This window comes from Heloderma suspectum, chromosome 2 (assembly GCF_057233095.1).
Source record: "Heloderma suspectum isolate Gila_16-S chromosome 2, 16-S_ref, whole genome shotgun sequence".
NCBI classification, from domain to species: Eukaryota; Metazoa; Chordata; class Lepidosauria; order Squamata; family Helodermatidae; genus Heloderma; species Heloderma suspectum.
The window spans coordinates 59434161-59456932 of NC_139459.1; the positions used below are offsets into that span (position 1 = coordinate 59434161).

The 22772-nt window shown below is 43.2% G+C and overlaps 1 protein-coding gene across 1 annotated transcript in view; it reads left to right on the forward strand.

The window, feature by feature from the left end:
• The window catches only part of ADGRV1 (adhesion G protein-coupled receptor V1), a 391637-nt gene that overhangs the window by 274918 nt on the left and 93947 nt on the right, over positions 1–22772 (forward strand). The window contains exons 84-85 of the mRNA XM_084833645.1: positions 8426–8542; positions 19175–19353. Coding sequence (XP_084689771.1) covers positions 8426–8542; positions 19175–19353 — 296 coding nt within the window. The remainder of the gene's footprint in view (positions 1–8425; positions 8543–19174; positions 19354–22772) is intronic.

A 22772-nucleotide genomic window follows, 5' to 3' on the forward strand; every position in this document is an offset into this window, starting at 1 on the left:
AATGTGGATTCACATTCAAAAGTGCGCACTTGCACAAATGCGCATTTCCCCCTGAGATCTACATTTTCATGCTTTAGCCTATGGGGAGAAATGCAATTTTTTTTATTGAGGAAAACTCCTTTTCAATTGGGAAAAATGCACACTTTTAAAAATGCACATTTTTCCTGATTGAAAATAGAAGACGCTTGTGTTCGCAAGTATGAACGAGGCAAACCTAGCTTCGAGGAGCAATTTGGAGAACCTAAACAAGCTTGAATGTCACATGTTCTCCTATCTCTATTACATCTGTTATTAAATTCATTTCCCAAATTTATTATTGACCTTTATTTTTATTTGCTTATATTCCATATTTATAAACAGTGTCTTGTATGACTCAAAGTGGTTAAGCCACTGATCAGCAAGAAGGCTTGGATTTCCTGTTTCTTTGTTTATTTTGACGATTCCTTGCCTTTCAATCAAATGATTCTCAAGGTGGCTCATAACAGGTTGTAATAATACAGCACCTCTCCCCGACAAACCCTCTCACACACCCAACCCAGCAGCTCTTGTCCTCTGGCTGTTGAATGGAGTCAGAGCATTGTGTCCCTTGGTTTCTGCATTCTCAGGCCAAATAGCAGTTTTAGCCGGTGGTGTTCTTTTTCTGGTATAGAGGGGGAAGCAAGCTTCCCGCATCTGCTCCTTCTCTAATCAATGGATGGAGCCAAGATGGCATCCCTCTTGCCATGATGCTCTTCCTGGGAGGCAGGGGGTGCATCCTACCACTGGCCCTAGGTTCGTTGGCTGATGGCAGAGGCCAGCTTATGCATCCCCTCACTCTGACAGTCTAAGGCTGGCTGACATTTGGAGCCTAATGATCTTTCTGTCAGGGAGGAGGGAGGCAGCCTCCCTGCAGCTGCCCCTTTTCTGTCGGATGAGGCCAGGTTGGTCTTCCTCTTGCTGGGAGGTTCTTCCTGGGAGGCAGGAGATACAGCAACCCAGTGATCCTAGGCCCCCTGGCGAATGGCAGAATGGGCTTCCCTTCAGCTCTGCAGTCCCAAGGCAATTGAACATTAATATTCATTCACCCACACATTCCTGTCTGTCTTCTTCCATGGGTACTTTTGGCCTAGCTTTTTATATCAAAAACACGAAGCGCTTCATCAGCTCTGGTGGTGCCCTTGCTTGCCGAACAAAAGAAAAAGTATAATTCATAGAGACCATCATTAAGAAATGTGTTGCGTTATAGCAGGAATAAAGGTATTTTAAGTTTTATAAATCAACACAGCATTATGAATACTGCCATAGTAGAACAGTTATCATCTTTCTTTTTATTCTAGACAAAGTTTCTGTAAACTCTTAAGAGCTTACCCAGGTGAATAAACTCCCAAAGCCTCCCCACTCCCCGAGTGTAGCACTGTTTGGAAATGTGCAGTGCTGTAGCACTTAGGGAAAACGGAAAAGCGCTTTGAAAAATTTGGTTGCCACTCGCCTAGCTCTGCTCTAAATTGAAGATACGTTATTATTTTTAGCCCGCCTGGCACACTGGCTTCACCAGGTGGCTTGCAATATTAGAAAAACATGAACATGCAAATTAAAATTAAACACACACAGCAACAGCTAATGATTTTTAAGCACCAAATGTAGATGGGAATAAATGTGACTTCAGTTTGGGGGGTTTTATTTAAACCAGCAGTGAGGAAGCTATTCATATCTCCCTGGGGAGGGAGTTCCAAAGATGTGGGGCCAGCACTGAGGAAGCCCTATCCTAAGTATTGGCCAGCCTGATGGCTCTTGGTGGTGGACCAGAAAGTGGGGCCTCTGATGTTTATCTTAATGCTTGGGCAGACTCATACAGGTGTAGGTGGAACTGCAGGTGTATTGCATTTCTCTGAATACAAGAAATATGCAGTGAACAACCACTATTATTGGCCTGTGCCTTCTTAGAACCTGTCTATTGCATGCCCCTGACTGTTTAGAGCTGCACATCCCTCTTTTAATTTTTTTATTTATTTTGATATTTATGTTCCACCTTTGAACGAATTATAAGGAAGTCTTATATGCACAAGGAATAGAAAACCTATTAAATACATAACAGTTTAAACACACACTAACAACAAAATAAATAAACGCAGTGTAAAATCACATGGCAAAGATAAAAATTGGATAAGAAGCTTTAAAAGCTTGGGAAAAATATACTAGGTCTTTTGCCTGGCACCAGAATGACATTAAGATAGGTGCCAGGTGAGCCCCTCTGGGGAGAGCATTCCAGAGTTGGGCACCTTCACTGAAAGGCCTTTTCCCCAGTAATCATCTGCCATACTTCGCCTGGTGAGGGAACTTAGAAGAGGCTATCTAATGAAGATCTTAGGATCTGAGAAGCCACATGAGGAGACTGGGATCCTCTAGGTACTTTGTCCCAAGCCGGGAAGGGTTTTAAAAGTCAAAACTAGCACTTTGACTAGAGCCTGAAAACAGACTAGGAGGTAGTGCAACTGATAAACCCTTGGTATAATATGCTCGTATCACTCAGTTGCAGTTATCGGTCTGGCAGGGCATGGATAACTGAAGTCAACTACCTCTATCCAGGTAAGGTCACAGCTGGTGCACCAGCCTGAGCTGGTAAAAGACGCTCTGTGCCATGCAGGCCACCTGTATTTCTGGTGATAAGGATGGATCAGAGTAATCCCATGCTGCAAACCTGGTCTTTCAGGGGGAACTGTAGTCCTGTCCTGAACAGGATAACCACCACGACATCTAAATCTACAATTATTTCTAGGCTACCCTTATGAGTGGAACCTTCTCCACTCACCTGAGCAGATGAACCACTCACTTAAAACTGATGTACATGATGTAGCAAGTATGCTTACCATATGCAGTGAGAATCAACCATGAATAATTAATTGGATCAGAGAGGCAAAGCATACACACACACACACACACACACACACACACACGTCTCCCAGTGCATGAACAGAAAGCACTTCTGCTTGTGCATTGGGGGAGGGGCAAAATTTCCTTCTAGTGGCAGCCCTCCATACTTCATGGGGTGTCACTCTGAAGGGCCCCCTCACCTTGAAGGGATCTTTTCAGGGGGTCAGACCCTGTGTGTGACAAACACTTGTACATACCAGTTCAGTTCCTGGCCATGGTTTTATATAAAACCAACCAAGAAAATGAACTTAAATACACCTTTTGTTCTGTTCTTGCTTTTAGTTCTTTCACACTCTTAAATTGTACAGGCTTAATGTCATGCTGTACTTCAACAAAAGGGGCATCGTCAGGGTTCTTAAATGATCTCAGTGGTTTGTTTTAAGCCTTTCTACGAGAAATAGCAAAAGATTAACACCAGCTGTTTTGAAAGCTTATATTTTCTATTATTAGAGTTAATAAAAAAAATAATGTTCTTGGTGCTATATTTGAAGCTGTAGTTAACTGAAACAGAAGCATTCAGATGACATTTTCTTTAAGGCAAATTCATGAAGCTCAATAGGAGATAATATGATCCAGAGGAGAAATGTTCCAAAACCAACATTATTCACAGTAGATGCATGCTGATATTTCCCTCTTCCTAGTATGAATTTATTTCAACTCTAAATAATCACAGTGAGAGGAAAACACTGAAGAAATAATATTTGAAAATGTATAAGGTGCCTGAAAATGTCTAACTGACCAGTGCTGGCTCTTGAGCTAGTTAGTTTGTTTAAATTTTGGTACTGCACTATAGCAAAGCTGTTTGAGCAGTTTGCAGGTACAAATAGTGCTGTGCTGAACATTTCACCCACTTTTTTTTTTAAACCATTCTCATTCAATTTGATAGAAAAGAAATTGCTTTCGAAAAGAAATTCAAAGGAGAAGAAATTTCAGAGAAATTCTCATGGATTGGATTTGGGGTTCTTGTGCTTGCTTTACTTATGAGGTGGTCATGGATCTTAATTTACTTATGGGGTGACCATGGAATGTACAGAGATTCATTGTACAGTAATCTCTGTGGCAGCCTGTGGCCTCCTCAGCTTTCTGCACTTCAATTAAAGCTATCATGAGGAAGACGTCATGAGGTAATTCCTCCCATGGGGCTTTTTTCAGTTCAGGAATTGCAGGTGGCCTGGGAGGCTGTAGAGCTATGGAAGACATGTGATAGAGAGAGAAAACACACACAACACCCTCGGCCACCTCGCAATGATTAGGTAAGCTCAAAAACCAAACGAAATTCAAAATTCTGCCTCAGAAAAGTGGATGCCTCAACATAGATGATGCTTTTGCAACTCGCTGGAACAGTGCAATAAACCAAAAACCCTTAGGAAAAAAGAAAGAACCTGTGCTACTACAACCCCTGCCAATAGTGAGCCGTATCTGTGAGAAACTGCTGGAGAATTTCTTCTCCCCTAGGAGAAATTCGTTGAAATTGTCCTCTCAATTTCTCTGCCCACAAATGGGCTGGAGAATTTTGAGAGGCCATTTGCATAACACTCTAGTTACAAACATACAAAGCACACACAAGAATAAAACCATTCCCCCATCACCTCCAACTAAATATACTCATGTAGCAGGATTGGGCAGGGGGCTGTTTGAGAACTTGGGGAGGGGCTGCCAGTCCAAGGAGACAATACTTGGTCAGATGGACCAATGGTCTGGCTCTGCACAAGGAAGCTCCATATGTCTGGCAATAATTCACCATTTACAGCATTAAAAGGTACATAATGATTAAAGGATGAAACTTCCAGTTTAAAACCTCACTTAAAGAGCTCTTTGAACAAAACATGGAAAGGTTCATACCTGCCATTTGAAAACCAGTAGAAGTGCTAAGTGAGCCTCTTTGGGCACTAACTAATGGTGGGTCTACCACCATCAAAAGATTAGATCTTATGGCCTCCCACTGTACTTGAGACAACCAGCCACTCACAAAGGAGCCTCCTCGATTAATCTGAGTGCCAGGAGGTGAGGTAAAATATCTGGGAGGAAGCATTCCTTCGGATAGACATGATCTACAGCAGCACTTTGGATGAGAGAAGACACTGGAACGCATACTTCCAGGCTCAGACTATGAGTTTCTGGATCTCATAATGCTCTCCTCAAAGAACAGGTGAGCTTTAGGACACTCAGATTCTTCTTCAGCTCAGATTTTTAATCTAAGATGGAGAGGAATCCCCCTTTTCTATAGCAGCCTCAAAACTTTTAACATGCTGCCCCTTGGGTGCCTGTTATCTCTCCTCATTGTTATCTTTCAAGAGGCAGGCAAAGACATTCCTTTGTTTGTTTGTTTGTTTTTGTCATGCCTTTGGAAGCTTAAGCCATTTTAGGTATTACTTTGCTGCTGTGCTGTTTTAACTAATGTTTTAATTAATATTTTATTAATTTTATTTTGTTCTAATTAATTGTTCTTGTAATATTGCAAAACATATTGTAAACATCATTGGAAATTATATACTGAAAAGTGGTACAGAAGTCTCATAAATAGAGAATCAAATATGTCGACTGAGTTTCAGTTCCTTGGCCCTCATCCAATCTATTACTTATTCTAGACAGCAATTCAGGGATTCTCTTACCTCATGGGATTTGAGGAAAAGGAGAGATAATTGAGTGTCATCAGCCTGCTGATGACACCATACTCCAAAGTCTTTGATGACTTCCCCAAACACTTTTGTATAGATGTTAAAAATCACAGGGGACAGAATGGAACCTTGTAGCACTGCATGGGGCAACTCCCATGGGGCGCAAGCAGAATCCCTCTAACACTTCCTTTTGTAACCTGCTTGACAAGTCAGAGTAGACCTCCTGCAAGTCAGTGCCATTGCTTTGCAGTGCTCAAAAGTGTTTTAGCTTGTTTGCTCATTTGTTATGTTATTTTTTGCTTCTAGATGGTCAGCAGTTTTTAAGCACAAATGATTGTCTGGGATGTATGCATACTGCCATGCAGATGTTATTCCTTACATGGCACAATATTCTCACTTACAAGATAGGACAGTTGGCAAGCTGCGTTTTGAACTCTTTGTTAAGTTTAACTGAAGTTGTTTCAGGCCAGGGCGAAAAGCCCTAGCAGGGAACCATAAGGGAGCATAGTGTTTTATATGGGCACAGGGTCTTCATAAAGCAAACTTTGCAGATTGTAGTCTCACATGTAAAACCTCTCTTGAAGCATAGAATAGAGCAGCCTTCCCCACCCTGGTGCCCTCCAGATATTTTGGACCTCATCAGTCCCAGCAAGCATGCCCAGGGCTCAGGAATGCTGGGAGCTGTAATCCAAAATGTCAGGAGAGCACCAGGTTGGGAAGACTGGGATACAGAAACGGCTGAACAACTTTGGCTGTGGTAACTTGCACCAGTTAGATCTGTGGAAATGGTCATTAATTTGCCAATACATCCAATAGCAATAAGTTATAAGGTTCGCTCTGGCGGGCTTTATACTCTATGCTGGTTATCCCTGTAAGAAGCATGTTCTATAACTGTCTAGATGTGTCCTGAATGCGTGTGCACGCGCATGTGTGCATGTGTGATGCGTCAAAATTTTCTTTCTGGTCTGCTATCAATAGGTGCTGCAATTGCTATATTTCAGTAATTCCTCTTTGCACTTTGCCATAGAAAGGGGAAAGGGTACAACATCCAATATTATGATTTTAGGAGTTTGTTTTATTGAGTAGCATCGATTTCTGAAACATGTTTGAACTAGCATCTCCCTTCCAGATCCTTGTTCTTTCTTCTATTTCATTATAAAATGACAATGTAACTTCAAGAGAAGAGGTAGAACACAGCAATCATGGATTTGCCCAGGTTATTTGGGCCAAAGTACAGCAAAACGTCTGGTTACAAAAAAGGATTTCCTCAGAACATATTGTAAATAGAGCTTTCAGTCCAGTAGAGTTAGATACAGCAATATCCACTAACTTAAATACTGTAGATGTCCTATAAACATTGCATTGGCTTTTTTGGGAGTGGGGGGGAACAGTACTTATATGCACATACAAAATTATTCAGACAGTAACCAGAGAAAAGGGCGGAGTCATGCATATGTGAGTACCTCATCCCTTATTGTATGAAATGCATCTCTTGTCAGGTATTGTGTTGGAGGTAATGTGAGGAAATATGAAAGCTCTGCCTGTGATATTTGGTTGGTAGTTGCTGTTTTATACATCTTCATGGAATGTTGCTATCACTGAGTGAAAAACATGTCTGAACTCAATCAACAGAGCTCATTGGTTGATGGCAGTTCAGCATCCGGGGCTCAACCTGGCTACTCCCAACTTCCAGGGCTTTTAATGCAGTTCCGGAATTGCTGCAATTGTCAATAGCAATTAGAAATAAGCGGAATGACTACTGCTTTTAGAGTAGGGGTTAGAAGCCAGAGAGATGGGAAGTCACCATGGGCCATATGTGGCCCCTGGACCATCGAATGAATGCTGCTGTAGTAAAGTCTTATGCTATTGCACCTTCACAGAAAAATAACAGGATATAGGAGGTAAATTGCTGTTCCTATATCTGGGCAGCCCAATCCAACACAAGGGCTGCTCCTTTTGGTGCTTTCCCCACTTCCATTTCATGTATACAGCTCTCATACTTCTAAGATCTGTATATGTATTCTACATAAATGTCTGCCAAGACTAGGCTGTATACCAAGGGTGAACAACACATGGGTGACAGGCCTCATACAGCTCACCATGGCCATTTGTGTGACTTCCAACTATGTCCTGCCATTGCCACCCCTGAAATCCCAGGAATTCTACTGAGAAACAAGGCATGCCAGGAGTGTACACCTTGTTTCCTAGCAGAATTGGGCTCCCAACAGCCTGCCACACAGCTGTTCAACAGGATGTGAGGAGCTCGATTCTTCTGGGAAACAAGGCATGCACTCTCCACACACCTTATTTCCCAGCAGGATTTCAGCAGTGACCACTTCTGGCAGCAGTGGGAGAGGGGTGTGGCTTCTGCAGGGTTCCAAGAGGACCTGTGTAGTCCCCTCAAGCTCTGGAAGTTGCTTGCTCCTCCTCTATATCCTTTGTGCATCATGAATATTTATGCTGGTAGAGAAGATGGGCCAAGCTGTGGAGGAGATAGCAGCAATAATTCCTGGACTCTCCTCTGGGGTCCCCCAACACTTATTTGCTGGGCAAATAAAAAAGACCCAGAAGTATCTAGTGGATCTGGTATCCCCTCTCTCACCATTCCCTGTGAAAAATCTTCTGAAAATTATGTAATAATTAGAGAGACAGGCAGAGACTCCACACCTACCCATTGTTTCATTCTAAGTTTCTAATTATAATGCTGGGTGGATTTTCATTAAGTGCATTTTGAAGCCCTCATGTTTAATAAATGGATCTCAGAATGCTGTCATCTATAGATATTGACCATTCTGTTCTTTATCCCTACTGCAAGCACATTTTGCTCATTTGCTGACGATCTTAATGTTGTGAACACAATTTTTCTGATATAATTTTTGATATAATTTTTCTTCTAGATTTCATTTCTGGCCTCAGCTTACACAAGTCAGCAACTCTCAGAGGAAAGTTGTTCAGCTTTGGGCTCAGTCACCCACTACCTCTACCTTTGCCAGTTCAGCTGGATGCTTATTCAGGTTAGTATTACTTTTTCCCTTATGCTCATTCAACAATTGCTCTCATTTTTTGATAGAAATTAGTTTCTTTGAGACAGGATCTCCCTCTGCAAAAAAAGTGGAATAAAAATACGTTAAGGGAGCAAGCCTATGGCCGCTAGTCAGCGGCTAGATGGCCATAGGATACGGTGGTTTCCAGGAACTGACCTCGGAGCCTGCTCTCCGGGGTCGGTTCCCTGAGAATTGACCTTCCCACGCTGCCTTGCAGGCAGCTCGGAACAGCCCCATGCTCCGTGCTTGGAAGAGAACATGGAGCGGCCAAAACAGTGCGTTCCGGGGGGTGTTCCAGGGTGGGGAAGGTGGAAATGCCGGTACGACACATCCAATGTGTTGTCCAGCAGCTGCTTCCCTCGCTCCACCTTCCTGCGGCTAGACAGCCAAAATCGGCTGTCTAGCCGCAAATGCAGGGCGGCTGAAGCGCGAAGGGGACAATCCCCTCCGCGCTTCTCCCGCCTTGCATTGAATAGGTGGTCGCCTCCGAGTTCGGCGGCAGCTGCCCATCCCGGTAGGATTGCTCCCTCCATAAATATTACTGAGGCAGCAGCAACAACAAAAAGATTTTGAACCAATGTCTGCAGAACTTGTGAGCATTTTCTTTCAAGTCTTAATAACAAAGCACTCTCTGCTGTACCGTTAACTCACATATACTGAAAATTTATCCATAGATATAAAATGTCTCTGAACATTTAAGAAGCTACTTGTCCCTCTATATGTTCTGTATACTTTTTCAAAATTCTCATATTGAGCTAGCATGGGTGTAATATAATGTAATGTAGGCTCACTGCAAACTGTGGTTAACAAATTGAAAGCCAGCTTCAGAATTAGCACCCACCTCCCACTTCATAGGATAATTTTTCCCATTCAGCAGTAAACACAGTTAAATGGAAATATCATCACCAATTAACCGTGTTTTATTTTTTGTGTATTAATTATTGGGCAGTCTCCTATACTGCCACTGCACCTCTACTAGTTCTATTGCACCAGTGGAACAAACCGCTAGTGCAGGAGGAAATAGCAGTTTCTGAAATAACCCCAGAAATGATGGAAACACTCATTTCCAAGTGGGACAGGTCAGCAGAGCACCCTTCCATTAGCTCCACTGACATACGCCATTTCGGAAATGAGCATTGCCACTTGCTTCAGGAAGTGTTACTTCCTGTTGTACTAGTGGTTGCTCCCACTAGTGTGCAGGCAGCATAGGATACTGCCCATAAATTACAGTTATGTATATTCCAACTTTCAGAATGCAAATATTTCCAAGGAGGCTTATAAGCAACCTCAGAATACAGTAATAAACTCACAATAAACAATATCAAACATAGAAACTCATCAAGCTCTTTCCTGAGGGCAGTTGGTGATAGATGGCCCTATGGGGAGATATGTGGGGGAGGGATAGACAAGCTGCAGCAGACTTTGAGATCGTCTTAAGTTGGTTCCTTTCTCCTCCCTTCCTTTTAATTTATACTAACAGGCTTCTCTTTAACTCAAGATCTGTAACCTGTGTAAATCACCATTTCAGATCCCGGGATAGCATTAACTATGGTTATGTTTCTCTTAATCACACTCATGATTTAGGGGTAATTTAATCCTGAGAGGGAAGGGGTTGTGAGGTGGGAGCACATAATCCCAAGGAATCCAGTGCTATAACTGGACCAGCCAACGGTGATGGGAAATGTCCACTACAATGCAAGCCCAGTGTTGAGGTGGAGTGAGGTGGCTGAGAGCCTCCATTGTATTTTTTCACATGGTGATTGGAAAAGGTACCGAAAAGGGCAAGCCAAATGATCAAGTGGCCGGAGTGTTTCCCCTATGAGGAAAGGTTGCAGCATCTGGGACTGTTTAGCTTAGAAAAAGGGCAAGTAAGGGGAGGCATGATAGAGGTGTACAAAATTATGCATGGTGTGAAGAAAGCGGATAAGGAGACATTTTTCTCCCTCTGTCATTAAAGCAGAATCTGAGGTCATCCCATGAAGCTGATTGGTGGCAGAGTCAGGACAGAGAAAAGTAAAGACTTCTTCACACAGCTCATAATTAAATTATGGAATTCGCTTCCACAAGAAGTAATGATAGCCACCAATTTGGATGGCTTTAGAAGGGTATTCATGGAGGATAAGGCTATCAAATTCATGGAGGATAAGGCTATCAATGGCTACTAGTCATGATGGTTATATGTTACCTCCAGTAATAGAGGCAGTATGCCTATGTACACCAGTTGTATGGGAACATGGGCAAAAGGGTGCTGTTGCACTCATGTCCTGCTTGTTGGTTTCCCATGGGCAGCTGGCTGGCCACTGTGTGAACAGAATGCTGGATAAGATGGACCTTGGTCTGATCCAGCATGGCTGTTCTTATGTTCTACAGCAGGACTGTTGCAGTAAACCTGGAATAGTGGAACCATGTGGGTAGTCCAGCCACATGGGTTTTTCCTACCCATTCATTGCCCTATCCCCTGGTGAAACAGTTATAAGGTAGGAAGACCCTACATGATTGACCTGTCCACGTGGTTTCAGAATTGGAAGTGATCCCACTATAAGTAAGAATTAGAACTGGTATATCACAAACAAATAATGGAAGCACATGCGTCATCTCCTGGCTCATCCCACATTTCAAAAGAATTCTAACAAATGATGAGCTCCTATTTCATTAACAGTCTCTCATGCAAGCAAACAAGCAAAAAACAGAACCACTTCATGTTACATTCACTCCTGCAACTGTTCATCTGAATCCATCTGTAATAAATACCAGGGAGGTGTTTGTACTGTACTTCCAGATTTTGTTACAGTTTTCGCTCTTATCAGTGAAAACATCTACCCCATTAAGTTTCTGGTTAGCTAGTCGGCAAGGCAAAAGATCTAGCCCATAACCACAGTGACTGACAAGGCCAGCATTAGCAGTCTGGCAAGGCTGGGCTTCTGCCTGTGTCCCATTGTTTGAAAGGCCTGTCAAATTGATTTCTGTAAACAGTCTGGGATTCAAGTGAAGGAGGTGGATTGAGGATTGTGGAGGGGAGCAAATGCCATTCTTTTGATGGGAAAGGAACTGGTCTCATTTCCCACCCATCTATACGATCTTCCACTAAAATCATACTAAATAAGATATGCCCAAACCACTTGCCTCCCTTAACTTCAGCATGGCCATCGAGTGTCAGTTTGAATCAAAAGGTCTTACCATCACTTCCAACAGTGCTCAAGCTTGCTCTCTGAAGTTGTTTCAGGAGAAAAGAGTGCCACAGAGTTGTGCAGCAATCACCAAAATGCTTCTCTGTGTGTCTTCGCTATTTAGATCTGTTATATAACTGACACGGGTTGTGTCAGCAGCATTTCATTCCATGTAAAATGTGAAGATGTTAAATCCTGTGAGAATGCTTGGTTGTGTGTCTCTTGGCTACATATCATACGTTCCTATTCTGAGAAAGATGGTTAAAGATCACTAAGAAAAGCCCATTTGCAGGCCACATTTCACAGTGCTCTTGATCTCCCTAGCTAAGCATATTCTTTCCAAATCCACATGTTTGAAGGAAATCCCACCATTCCTGCCCACTCCCCCCCACACACACACTCATAGTCGTCTTGGTTAGGTAGTGTGGATTAATTTTGTTTTCAGATTAACTGCAGTGCTCATGAAGGAAAAGTGAAGTCTTTGCTAACTGATGCATGCTCGTCCATAATGAATGGAAATAAAATGTATTACACTTCGCCATTCATTATAATTATACAGTTCCAGGGAGTCATAGAACTATCACAAAAATCCAAAAGGAGGAAATTAACTATTGCCATGGAATAATTATGTTTATATAAGTAAATTGATTAGTTCACATCATATATCATGACATAATAAATCAAAATAACATAGCCACATGATTTAGAGCCTTTGTGACTGGCTCTAAAGCCAGCTCTTTCTTGTTGCTACCCTTGAAGCTCTTTTTTTATGGCCTTCGGCTTTCCTTGTCTGACTGTCTGTTTCTGTCCTTACAATTTCTTTTTTAAAACCAAGGTAACTAGCCTGAGCGCCAAACTGAATGTTCTGCTGATCACATATAGCAGAGCCATGCATAACTGGCTTACTTACCTGAGTGTAAGTGTGCACAGCCCCAGTTCGGATCAAGACCGTGGTGATTCGGGTGGGGGGATTTAAGCTTCCCCCATGCCATTTTCATGTGTGCCATTTTCATGTGTGCTTTTATGTGATTTTTTGTAAATGGCTTTTAAACGTTTTATATTGTATTTAATGTTTTAACTTCTGTAAACCGCCCAGAGAGCTTCGGCTATGGGGCGGCATAGAAATGCAGTCAATCAATCAATCAGTCAGTCAATACCATGAATCCACATCCCCCGCATTGGGGTTTAAAAAAAACACACAGAACTCCATCTCCATTGGAATCCATGAAGACATCCCCCCCCCTTTTTTTTTAAACCCTCTGCAAGTGGGGGTGGAATTTTGGGCTTAAAGTGGGAGGGGAAAGCCACTTTAAATAAGTAAGCCAGGCACACATAGCTCTGCAGTGAGTGCCGAAAAGGTGAGTGAGGCATTTTTGGTTTTGTTTGGTTGTTGATAGAAGCCCTTCAACAACAGGAACAACCAGAGCTCGTCACTCAGCTTTCCGGCAGTCAGCAGGTGGAGGAAGTCCTAATTAAGTCCTCCAGGGGGCTTTTCAGAAAGCTCAAGCAGCTGGAAAGGCTGCAAGGACAGAAAGGGTTAAAAATGGAAAAATAAAGAGTGCACCCGCCCACACCTCCTTACAGTAAGGTAGGCACTGAAGCCCGGCGCACTGTGAAACTTCTCCAAAAATCTCACCCTTCCCACAATTTTCACGTGCCATTTCTTTTCTCCCCTCCCCCAACGAATGGTTGAAAATAAGCAGACCAAAATTTCATCAAACTGCTAGTTATATCAGCTGCCTAATAAAGTTTCTGCTCTTCCTGAGCACAACCAGTTACCAACTGAATCACTTGTCCTTTGGATGTCACATAACATTGTAACATAAATATAATATAAAAATGATATACATATCCCTGTATTTGCCCCCCCAAAGTTGCATCAAATTATTGATGGCTATGTGGTGCACACACTGACACACCCACATCTGTGTGTGCACATGTCTGCATGTGCACACATACACCCACACTGTCCTGCCTGTTTTTAATGTGTATGACCCTGGCTAGATGTGCCCAATCTCGTCTGATCTTGGAAGCTAAGTCAGCCCTGGTTAGTACTTGGATGGGAGACCAGAATCAGGCTTTCTGCATTGAGTAGGGGGTTGGACTCGATGGTCTTGTAGCAGGCCCCTTCCAATCCTATGATTCTATTATTATTCTTCAGTTTTTCAGGATCAAGTAATATGCTTTACTCAGAGACACTGTTGAGAAAGGTACAAAGATATGTCACCTGCCCATGACACGGGCAGGCTTGGGAGCAAAGCCCTGCCCCTAACACGAGGCAGCATGGCCTCTGCAGACAGGTATACCCCAGGGGACGCTATGTGTCTGTGCAGAGAGCACACAAGGATACATTGCATCCCTGCAACGCATGGATCCAGTTCTACTCTACCTTCAAAATGGCAGGCACATTGCTGATTAGTATATAATGCTGGAAAGGTTCAAGCATGAAGTCAGGCAGGATCAGGTCCAGTAAAGTGAAAGAAGACTTGGCATAGCTGGGAAGTATGCACAATTAAGACTATATAGGAAGTTGTAGAAATCCATGCAGGTGAATTTTAAGCATGGTTTAAAGTACATTACAAACTAGGGAGATAATTTTGAAATGTCTTTGTGATCAAATAAGCAAAAAACCTTGGAATAAATTTTATATCTCTTTTGACAGCACAGAAAACCACATCCCATGCTCTACTTGTAACTATATAAAAACTGAGATAGAAACAGCTTTAAAAAATACAGTCCATTGTAGTCTGAGAGGTGGCTTGTAGGAAGCTTCGTTCTAAAAGAGAACCCTCAAGTGAAATAAATATGGTTTCATTAAGTGCTAATCACTTCTCATTTACTCCCCAGCACAATAGAAACTTCTGCACGAGTTCCTCCATCTAGTAGCCAGGAAACTGGCTGTACCTTTTTGTCTCCATACAACTGGTTATTGTTACACCATAGCAACAGGAAAGGACTTGCTAAATTTAGATTTGCTGTTTGTATTTGATCTATTTAATTTTGGAATACCAAAAGATGAGAGACTTATATTTATCAAGATGAAAATGGCACTGGATAGGAAATGGCAAACAGGCCAAGCTCACACCATGCTTTGCAAAGTCCAGTTGAGTCCACGTATCATTTATGCTCGATAAGAGATAAGAAGATAGGTAACTGTGGTTAAACAAATACAGAAAACAAGGGTAAGGACACACAGTACCCAGTTCTTAGAAAACAATCAAGAATTGCCTGACTAAAAAGACTTGTTCTAAGAGATAGAATTAATGGGATCATGGCTCTGTGACTAAACAGAATGGCATAAATAAATTCCAGGGTTCATCTGTCTAGGGCTGGAGCATGGCCTAGTTTTGTCTACAAGGCCATGAAGCTAGCTGCTTTCTGCCAAACACTTTGTTTGTTCTTTTAATGTCACAAAAAGAAAATAGCATTAGAGAATGGTAGCAAGGAACGGAAAGCTGAGAACAGGGGAAACATTGAAATGACAGCTCAGCAAATAATGGGAAAGATGTGTGTGTGCACACGCATGTGAATGTATGTATGTAAACTGGCTTTTCCACTGCCCACTTGCATTTCTTTCCGAATTGCAATAAGAAAATGTATAAATGTTTAGCCATTTAATTTACTGGTCTGACCTTTTGAAATCCTTGCCAAAATACATCTAAACAATGGAATATTTCTTGTTGGGAAACAAATTTCTGAGGATACGTGGCTGTGCTGTACAAGTTTTTGGATCACATCTTACTTAAATATATCAGGAGTAAATCCAAAGTGGCTCTATGCCTCATTTGCAGGTGGTAGAATTTAGGAGAAGAGGCAGCAAAATGTTCATACAAAGTTTGGCGCGTTCACTTACCATTGGTGGTAGCAGTGATGGTGACTCCTTTATTTCTTTTCCGTTTTGGTCTGGTAGAGGAGCACTTCTCAGCAGCTGCCAGATGTCAGTCACCATTCTTATTCCCCAGAATAGATTACACAAGCAGGGCCTACTTAAGTACACATTGACAAAATAGGCTTTCATTTACATATTGGGGATAAAGTTGCCATATTCTACTTCCCCAGATGTAGGCAGCCTAATTTGCGTATTATGCAAAGTTCAGCAATTCTGAAAATCACGTGGTGGGTTGGGGAAGGGTTAAGCACCCCTCCATTTTCTAATCCAAATCAGTGCTGGGTTTTTCTTACCCACTTTTGTATGATGCGTGTATAGAATCATAGAATTGGCATCTAGTCCTGCCCCCTGCTTGAATCATGTAATCCAGAACTAGAACACCCCCAACAAATAGCTGTTCAGCTTCTGCTTGAAGACCTCCAAGTGAGGGAGAGCCCACTCCATTCCCCCCATGTAATTCATTCCATCGTCAAACTGTTCTTAGCATTATGATGTTTGTCCTAATATTCAGCCAAAATCTACCCTCCTGTAACTTAAGCCTATTAGGTGTAATCCTGCCCTCTGGGGCAGCAGAGAATGAGTCTATGCCCTGTTATGTATGACAGCCCTTCATGTATTTGAAGAGTGCTGTTATATCTGTTCCCAGACTTCTCAGGCTAAACATACCCAGTTCCTTCAGTCTTTCCTCACTGAATTTGTTTTTCACATCCCTTATCATCTCTGTTGCCCTCCTCTGAACCCATTCCACTTCCTCTGTATCCTTCTGTAAGGAGCCATTGGGGGTCTCTATGCAATCCCTCAGGTTTCCTTTGTGGCCCAGCAACAGTAGCCAGTCGCAGGTCTAGCTGGGTAAACAGAAGGAAAGGTAATCAGGACAAGGGCTCTTTAAATGGCTAAAAGACTCTTGATGGAGAAGGAGGAGGCAGGGCAGAAGCACAGGATAAAGGCCTGAATGCTGGCAGCACAAGGGTAGAAGAAAGACAAAGTAGGAGCAAAGAGGCTCAGGAGGAATGGCTGAAAGGAGCACCAAGAAGAAAGACCAGAAGGTACCAAAAGGGGTAACAGGAAGAGACCGGGACCAATGACCTTATTAGAAAGTCAAGGAGCTGAATCAGAAGACTGGCTGCTAGAAATGGTAAAAGAGACCTTTCAGTACAGACAACAGCAGCCAGGAAAGAACAAGAGGACAAAAAAGACTTTTTCATTTCAGTACCAGATCATCTTGACCTCACAGCTACTTATCTATGGCTTGCACCACTACATAGGCATTATTTCTGACTCTGTGGATGCTTACCTTGTAATGGCATTCACCATGGTCATGCAGCTACTCATCTAGTCTGTGGGCATTCCTTCTGATTCTGCAGATACTTACCCATATCACCCTGTAAGTATTCATCCTGGTCTTGCAACTACTTGCCTAGCTCCACGAGCCTTTATCCTGGTTCTACATCTTATCAATATTGCTTTGGGGGCATTCCACTTCATCCTGTAGCTACTTACTTTAGACCCTAAGAAGGGATTCTGTTCCTGCAACTAACTTGAATGATTCTGTGCTGTAACAAGGGTTAATAAAGTCTAGAGTTGCTGTATTTATGTTGTCACGTTGTTTCTTCTGGTGGAAAGCAGGAGAAGTGACTTCTCCCCCCTGATGGAGGGGGCATCCCATGTGATACCTTCTGAAATTGGGACACCCAGATCTGGACACACTACTCCATAGGAGAACTGGCTATTGCAGAATAAAGTGGAACTATTACTTCCCATGACATGGAAACTATGATTCTATTAATAGAGCCTAAAATCACATTAGCCTGTTTTTTCCCAGCCACATCACTCTGCTGACTCATTTTTACCATGTGATGAACATCCAGCATTCTGACTAGCAGCATGCTGATCAATGGAGCCCAGTCGCGGAAGCCTTTGAGAGAACTACATGACCGCTATGTTCTGTTGCTCAGCACACTGCTAATAGAGGAGCTGGAGCATCTGAGAAAGGGAGGGAGTAAAAAAGTATTTTCTGTCTTCAGTGTTGCTGCTCCTGCCACCAACCATGACGCTGAGTTGTTAAAAGTTTAGGGGGGGTGTTTTAGAGGGGGGTGGGAGCTTACAGGGAGGACTTCTGGGGATGGGCGGAAGGTGGCTAGTCCTTGGGCGTCTCTACACCTCCAGTTTATCACACATTCTTGATTGGCCACTCACTGAATTGTGCAGATCCATTACATGACGTCGTCATCGCCCAGTCATTATCCCACCATTTCCACCCACCTTTCCCATGTTTTCCTCAAACGGAAAAAAATGTGGTGTTTTTCCAAATATGTGCAAATGGAGCGCCATGACCTCCCTGTGTTTTTCTCCCCTAGAGTGAATGAACCTCTGTGTGTTGGCGGCTGTGAGTGGTTGTTTTGGGTTGTTAGGGGTGAGGTCATGATGGCGAAGGCAGTGACAGCGGGCTGTGAGGCGTGTCGCCTTCCCGTGCCTGCACCGCTTTGGGTACTTGCCATTTTTGGCCTGCAGCGTTCTGAACAAGGCAGCAGGTCAGCAGAGCAGCATGCCGGCTTTCCGACCTGCCGGGACACCCCCCTGCACTTCATGCCCAGCACGTACGCGGCTGAGTAAACAACAGAGATTGTCAAAAACACTGAATAGGGAGGGGGGGCGGGGAGATCTGTGGGGGACTGTCTGCACATCAGTCCCCATCCACCAGTAACGTGCAAGGGGAGGGAAAGGGGTAGGAACCAGTGAGGAGCTGTTGCTACACCCCAAGCACGTGTAATGCTTTTTTGCGGAAAGGTGGCATTGCCTCTGAGCCGCATCACCACCCCCGTGAGAAGGAAAGAAACGAAAATAACATGACGGGCTCAGCCATCTAAAGAGAACAACCCAGTCCTGCAATGATACTGGATGGGGAAAGAACTGGCATTGATGTGGAATTCTCTGCCTGTGTGATGGAGCCCTTTCTGAGCCCCTAGGATTGGCTCAGAAAAATTAGCTGACTTTTTCTGTTTGGGGGGAAAAGTTGATAGTTAACAAACTGATTCAACAACACAGGTTTAGGAGAGCTTACTCATCCCTAAGTACACATCTTTCTATGGTGAAAGTGTTCATCTCCTTATATTAAAAACATCGGATTTGACTGATTTATAATGTATTTAGATTAGAACAGTATGAGCTGTTTGGCTGTGGACAGACACCATAATAGTTCAATATTTGATGTCAACATTTCAAGTTTATTAAAATTAGGTCTTTTGTCCACAGAATAATTTATTGTACTTTCAGTGAGTCTTTTTATTTAGCTCTATCAGGCTAACCGGAAACCTGTATTACCAAACCTAAAACCCCTTTGGGCACAATCCTATGCAGGTTTAAACAGAAAAAAAGTGTTATAATGCCCAGCTAGCACCCTAAATATTTTTTTAATTGTTTCAGTATTAAAAAAATGTGGCTGAATGTTTGCAGTGAACAAATGAATACTTCTGAGAATTTTATTTTACAGAATTATTCATGGTTTATATCAAACTTATTGATCCAATGTTCTCCATTATTCCCTAGGCTGTTAATTTCTGGTACATCCTGGTGATGAATGATGAACACACAGAACGGCGCCATCTAATGTTTTTTCTTCTGGGTTGGGGTATTCCAGCTTTTGTTGTGATTCTACTTTTAATTATCCTGCGAGGAATCTATCATCACAGCCTGTCACAGATTTATGGCCTGGTCTACAATGATCTGTAAGTATACATATGAAAGAACTGAAAACAAGGATTGAGTATAGATGTTTGTGCATTACTAGAGCTTTATCTGTGGTTTACAACAGTGCAATCTATTCAGGAATAAGTCCCATTGTTTTCAAGGGGGTTTACTCCCAGGTAAGCATGTATAAAATTGCATCCTAAAAGAATTGTGGCCATCTGTGAAACATTCTCCCTCCCCCAGTATTTGGTACCAAAGGTCTGGATTACCTGTGAGAGTGCATTTTATTGAAGAGAACATATATCAAAAGAGCCCAATTCATATTCAGGGGAGTGATACAAGCAAAGCAAATCACACTGAATGTGAGAACAAAGCAAGTGTAACTACACTTTTAAATTTACCTTCTTCACAGACACAGACATTTTTGGAATTACAGTGTTCACTCAAATGTATTTCAGAAACGAAGGCCACCTTCACACGGTGGTTTTTTTTAGCGCAATCGTTCTTCTTTACTCACAGGTTTCCGCAGGTGCTTTAAACGATGCTGCTGCCCTCCCACTGCTGTCTCGCATCTTCTCCTCCCTCTTCCCGTGTTATCTGAGAATGCAGAAAACCCAGCATTTTCTGGGTTTGCGATTGAGATCGCCATTTCCTCCCTGTGTATTTCCGCTTTAGCACTTTGTCCTGCTTTGTGTGGGCATGTGCTGGGGGCTGTTGCTGGGCAATGTTGAACAACATTGTCATGACAAGAAATCAGGGGGGGGCAGTTTCACTGACCTCGCTTCCAGTGACCGTTCCCGCCTCTCTCCCATTCCACTACGGGCGCTGCTGCACGTGCATCACTGTTTACTTCGGAGGTGCACTGTATCGCTTCTTCAGTCTACAGGACTTGCAGGTCTATGGGACTTGCACTGCCCTGGTGCCAATGGCTGAGATAGTGGCTGCTGCTGCTGCTGCTCCACCTGAGGCGTCTCCTGGTGATTCCAGGAAACTCTCCACCTGCTGGAAATCTGGGGTGAGTGGCAAAGCAGCCACTGGAACATGGACTCATTTGAATATGTTGTGGGTGAGGGCGCAGGTCCAAGACAAAGGTGATGCGGATGAAGTACAAGTGCATTTTGCATCCCAGTCATTTCCATTCCCTGGGTTACTTTAGCTTCTTCCAAGGGTTGCTGTCGTTGAAGGGGTATATGTATGTGCAGGGTTGCATTCTTGCCTTCAATTGTATTCACACTTACCTGAGAGTAAGTCTCATTGACATCAGTAGGGCTTACTTTTGAGTAGACATGCACAGACTTGAGCTGTAAAGTGGTTAACCATCCCAAATGCTTCTCTGAAATCCCCCTGAACACAGCAGTGCTTACTTCTGAGTAAACTCATTGGCAGTAAGGTTGTACTTTTTTTTTAAAGGGCACAGGGACGTCTTCTCTTTCTCCACAACTCTTGTACTTTACTGCTACAATGCTCAAACTGTTTAGAGGCCAGTGTCAGTTCTAACTGCAACAGGAAGAAAATCTACATTAAAAGATGGAGTTTTGCTGAACTGACTTGTAGATCGTATTCTGAAGTGGAACTTAGGCTGTGGCTTCATAAATACACCTGACCCTTTCCTTTCCTGGGATTAAGTGCCATTGAAATCAGTTTGGCTTGCTTCTGAGTAGGCATGCATAGGAGTGCACTGTAAGTCTACTTAGAGTAGCAGTCTTAAGGTCTCTCATCCCCTTCAGTGCATTTGCTTTGAACCTCCCCCTCCCATTGATTTCACCGACTGCTTCTTCTCCCTTTTGCTCACCAAATTGATGGGCTTTTTTTCTCCTAGTATGGATGGGGGAGCCTCTCTTCTCAGCCATGCAGGAGAAAGGCTTGACAGTCAGGATTTCACTGGGTATTAAAAGTGCCTTTTCTCCTCCCCTGAATAAATCCGTCATACAGAGCTTGGAATGGTCATTTTAATGGTGTCTTTTTTGTGTGTGGAGTTGTTTTGGATAAGGCTGCAATGTTGAGGTGATTTTCCATACTGCTCCCTCCCACCTATAGCAAACCACTTTAATTACTGCCACAGGATCTTCTGAGTGGCAACCATCTAGGATGGCATGGAAGAAGGTGGGGCAAACAACTGCTCAGGGGTGGCATGTACATGCATTCAGCCATTGAATGGACTTGCACTCATGCCTGTGAAAACATCCGTAGGACTGGGAAGCAAGTCAGCCACTATCTCTTCTTCTAGCCCACTTTGCAGTGTTGTTGGGAAGCCAGAATAAGGGGGAAGAGCAACAACAGTGTGTGTGGGGGGGGGGGGAGAAAGAGGGCAGTTCCAATAGCCCACTATCTTGGTCACTAGAAGGGCTTCCAACTTCTGTCCTGCTACAGAAGAGCAGAGGGATGGGTGGAGCCATCAGTCATGTTACAGGAACCAATGGTCAGTAGAGGGAAGGGGGCAAGAGGCCAGCTGCCACCTTCTGTCCTGATTGTTCCATGCGGCTCCACCCAGTCATGAAAAGGGATAGAGCGAAGGGAAGTGCTATGCAAGATGCCTGTATACAGGGCCAGTCTAAATCCTGGAAAGGATCTGGAATCAAACGGACAGGTTTGTAGTGGGATAAAATGCCAGGTGTGAGGATAGCCCAAGCCAGATGACCAGTATCAGAGAAACCGTCGTGTCCATAAAGAAAAATAAGTTTTGCAAAACTGATGGAGAACATTTAAAAACTTGGTTTCTAGGTAAACGGCCCAGTAGCATTTGTCCTCCCACCCCCACCCTGCCACAAAATACAATAGTGAAGAGATATGTGTGCTAAATACAAAAACAATTGTTGTTTTTCAAAGGAAAGCAACATTCTGCATTGTTATAAAACTTGATTAAAAACAGCATTTCCAGCTGTACAGTCAGCAAAGGATGTACACCAGTTATCAAAACATTTCGTAATTCACCGGGCATCTCCAGCACCTTCAGTTTTCTGTGTCTTTTTTGCTTTAGCATCTGCATTTTCTGCAGGATTCTTCTTCATGGTCTCTGTGCGTCACACGTATGGGCTGTATGCCTATGCTGAGTCTCATTCGGAAACTTCTACAGCTGAGGAACGTTTTGGTGGGAACCCTTCCCCCACCATCCACTGCGCATGTCCCACTGAGTTCCTGCCTGTTCCCTCAGTTCTCTTTCGACTGCCATACTAGATAGTCTTCTTCGGAGCTTCCTTTCTGATTAGAGGACTTATTTTGTTATTTCTTGTTCGTCTCCCTCATTGTCATTGTTGTCCACCAAAAAAAAAAATCCCCATCATCGTCTTTGTCATTCATCCATCTCTTAACCGCAGCTGCGGTGCCGTCTTATGGCCACAAAGGCACCTTTTTGGAAGTGTGTCAAGTGTGGAAGTAAGTTGCCCCCCACCAACCCTCACTCCCTCGGCCTTTTTTGCCTGGGTGAAGGACACCTCCCTGATTCCTGCTCTCTGTGCTA